Source organism: Malania oleifera, chromosome 13 (genome assembly GCF_029873635.1).
Source record: "Malania oleifera isolate guangnan ecotype guangnan chromosome 13, ASM2987363v1, whole genome shotgun sequence".
Lineage (NCBI taxonomy): Eukaryota > Viridiplantae > Streptophyta > Magnoliopsida > Santalales > Ximeniaceae > Malania > Malania oleifera.
In genome coordinates this window covers 1,605,401-1,608,600 of record NC_080429.1, presented here as the reverse complement: position 1 = coordinate 1,608,600, position 3,200 = coordinate 1,605,401, and the positions used below count along the sequence as shown (strand labels likewise).

General features: G+C 37.5%; 1 protein-coding gene and 1 non-coding gene across 2 annotated transcripts; both read right to left on the bottom strand.

Moving 5' to 3' along the window:
* Positions 1 to 451: 451 nt before the first annotated feature.
* Positions 452 to 531, bottom strand: TRNAL-UAG (transfer RNA leucine (anticodon UAG)). The gene has a single exon. It is a non-coding gene; the product is annotated as a tRNA-Leu (tRNA).
* A 677-nt stretch (positions 532 to 1,208) lies between these two features.
* On the bottom strand, positions 1,209 to 2,925 carry LOC131145618 (homeobox-leucine zipper protein ATHB-12-like). The gene is made up of 2 exons (XM_058094792.1): positions 2,530 to 2,925; positions 1,209 to 2,003 (listed from the first exon to the last, which is right to left on the bottom strand). Exons 1-2 carry the CDS (start codon positions 2,896 to 2,898, stop codon positions 1,599 to 1,601), a joined length of 774 nt encoding a protein of 257 aa, XP_057950775.1. The 5' UTR covers positions 2,899 to 2,925; the 3' UTR covers positions 1,209 to 1,598.
* Positions 2,926 to 3,200: the final 275 nt, after the last annotated feature.

The window sequence follows — 3,200 nt, the reverse complement described above, 5'->3', positions numbered from 1 at the left end:
TGCTTTTGTACCGACAAGCGCGGGGGGAATGTTTCGTGTGGGGGTTGAGTAGCCCGAATCATTGGCTAAGTTTAGCTCCAATTTCATGCTTATAGTGTGGAACAATGTAAAAACTGTTGTGTTTTCCCCTTTTTTTTTTTTAGCAGTATATTATGCGGGTGTATCGTATTGTGATATTATTATGGAATATTCACAATAGTTGTGTAATTTGAAACGACGGAATGCAGGTTAATCCATAAGCATTGAAAATATATATATATATATATATATATAGAATCTTATTAATTCACTAAAATACAATTATATTTTGATAAATATGCAGTTTGTTTTGACACCGGTTATCAAAAAATTTCTTGGGGGTAAAAAGAATTAGTTCAAGCTTTTGTCAACAAGAGCAGGGGAAATTCAATGATTGTGGAAACTCATAAAATATGAGGATCTAAACATTTTTTGACAGCTGTGGGATTTGAACCCACGCCCTTTCGGACCAGAGCCTAAATCTGGCGCCTTAGACCACTCGGCCAAACTGTCATATTGCGTCTTGTAAACTTAAACATTTATTTATAATTTGAACCATACTGATTTCTTCAGCCCCTTTCATATCTTGCCACTCAAGTTGTTGAGAACTTAGAAAATCCAGTTCATACATAATCTGAAATTGCGTTTAATTTCATGACGCCATTGAATGAATAATATTTTACATAGCCTTTTGGGTCTTGAAAAATTTTGTGCCAGCACAGGTCCAGATTGCTTCTCCAAATTAAGAAAAATTCTTGGTGTGCACTTTACCTAAAGAACTCATTTGTATAATAGTTTACACAGGCGCAGTAGGGCGAAACATATAAGTATATCACATCCGACAAACTAAAAAATACTAATCTTCTCGGATTTAAATATAAATATCGAAAAGACAAACGCCAGTTCGAAAAGAAACTCCATAAACCAAAAAGAATGCAATAGAAAATTTTATGCCAATCAATGGGGAAGAAACTCGAAAGTACATTCATCATTCATCTCAAATGGACTGACGTTTTAATTTCTCAGAGTAGGAATTCGGATCATAATCAATGGACTACTTCCAATTTTTCACCAACTATTTGTCACATTTGCCCACTCATAGGTAACCCTTTTCTGTGATCAACATTTTTCATCTCTCTTCACCGCAAGCTGCTGCCAATATATTCTCAATCCCCGAATGAAAATTGACATTTAGATTGAACACTCTTCGAAAATTATTTAATTAGACTCCATAATCGTATCATATTTTATATAATCAATCTCGTTTTTAGACTGTAATCATTATCGGGTTGTGTCAAATTAACTCGATATCGATCCGAATCTCAAAATTTGATCGGTTGTTTAAAATATAAACAGACTTAAAAGAGTCTAAATTGTCTAATCTAATAATTTCCGAATGTACCATGTTGATTTTACACTCTCCTCGAAGCTAGGCGTCGACTTAACAGTCCCTTGACTTGTTCAAGTAATCATCGTCGATCCACGAAAAATTCGAAGTCAAGAAATCCCCCATTCCGAACAATTAACAGAGATTGTTCTTTATATTTTGAAGAACTGGTGGAATTGCATGAATTTGATCTTCAAGTCCAGAAATCCCACCACTGTGAGCTGCTGCCTGGACAAGCCTGATGATCAAAAATCCCAACACCACCTGAGCTGAAAGCAGCGCTGCACCATTCTTCAGGGGAGGTTGAGAAATCCATGTGCTTTTCCATCCCCTGAAGCTGGTCTTGATCATGAGATGCCAACTCTCCGTTAATGCCTCTTCTGCTCTTGTCATCACCTTTCCCTTCATCCAAACAGAGGAATGCTCTGTTTTCCGTCATCAGTCCTCTGTCCGAGAAGCCCTGCTTTGCTTCACACTTGTACTGGGCATTCCCATTTTCACCTGAACCCCCCTCTGTGCCTCCCCTCATCCCCAAATCTTCATCCCTTCCCCTGTTTTCTTCATTGGGTTTCTCCAGCAGATCGCTTAGCTTCTGCAACTGTTAAAATCGTAACAAAATTTTTATGAATATATACTCATGCACTATGCGCGCGCGCACATGTATCTTGAGAGTGGAGCATAAATTTCGAGTTTTGATATAAATTTGGATAGTTTTGAACGAAATTCAATACAGTTTTACATTATATTCATGTAAATTTACACAATTCCAAACTTAATTCGGGTAAACAGTTTTTAAAAATGTTTGGTGGGTGTTTTATTCCTTCTCTTTTTTTTTTTTCCTTTTTGTTTTGGTTGAATGGGCACTGTATTTTAAATTATTGCAAATTTGCAACTGTCCTATGAATAATTGTTCAAAGATTTTCAAGAATTTCAACTGTCCAGCAATTATATTTAAAACAGAAAAACATACAGTGAACCATTAGGGGAAAAAATCAGAAAACTAATTTAGAAAATTAAGTGACTAACTGAGCATTTAACTTCATCTACGGAACATGAGGATGAAGAAGAAAAAGGAGACAAATGAAAAAAAAAATTAAAAACTAAAGAGTGCATGAACAAGTTACCTGGGTGAGCAAGGACTGCTTTTCTTTCTTCAAGGACTCAAAGTGAGACAACAGAGTGTCATAGCTGGAACAGAGTGCTCTGTACTCCTGCTCAATCTGCTTGGCTTTCCAGCGAGCCCTCTTGTTCTGAAACCAAATGGCGACCTGGCGGGGGTGCAGCCCCAGCTCCCTGGCCAGCGCCGCCTTCTTCACCGGCTCCGGCTTCGTCTCGGCCTCGAACATCGTCTCCAGCAGCCTTATCTGCTCATCACTGAACCTCCTCTTGTTCTTGTTCCCACCCTTCTTCTTCTTCCTGGCTGAACCCACAGGAACAGAGTGATGCTCTGTTACCGCATGCAGCACTGCTCTCTCATTCTCTCTTCTCTCCATTTTCCCTTCACTCCTCTGTCAAACTCTTTCTATGATCAAATTGGGTGGACATATATACTATTTTTATTTTATTATTTTATTTTTATATCATTTATTTGTTAATTTCTGATTTTAATTATAATTTTTTAAGAGTGAGCTGGCATGAGGAAGTGTCTTGTTTGGTTGCTTTGAAGTTTGAAGTAAGTTAATTACAAGGAGGGGGTTTTGGGTTTGATTGGGTTTGTCCAGACCAATGAGGTTTGATTTCGTGTACCACTCTCTCTCTCTCGTAAACTAAAATTTTGTTTTTATCCAAAGTCTAG

Bases quoted from the DNA above. Each gene is read 5' to 3' on its own strand.
- LOC131145618 (XM_058094792.1), bottom strand. From the start codon at position 2,898: ATGGAGAGAAGAGAGAATGAGAGAGCAGTGCTGCATGCGGTAACAGAG. The intron at 2,004-2,529 runs GTAACTTGTTCA...CGATTTTAACAG, and splicing joins AGCAGTCCTTGCTCACCCAG to TTGCAGAAGCTAAGCGATCT.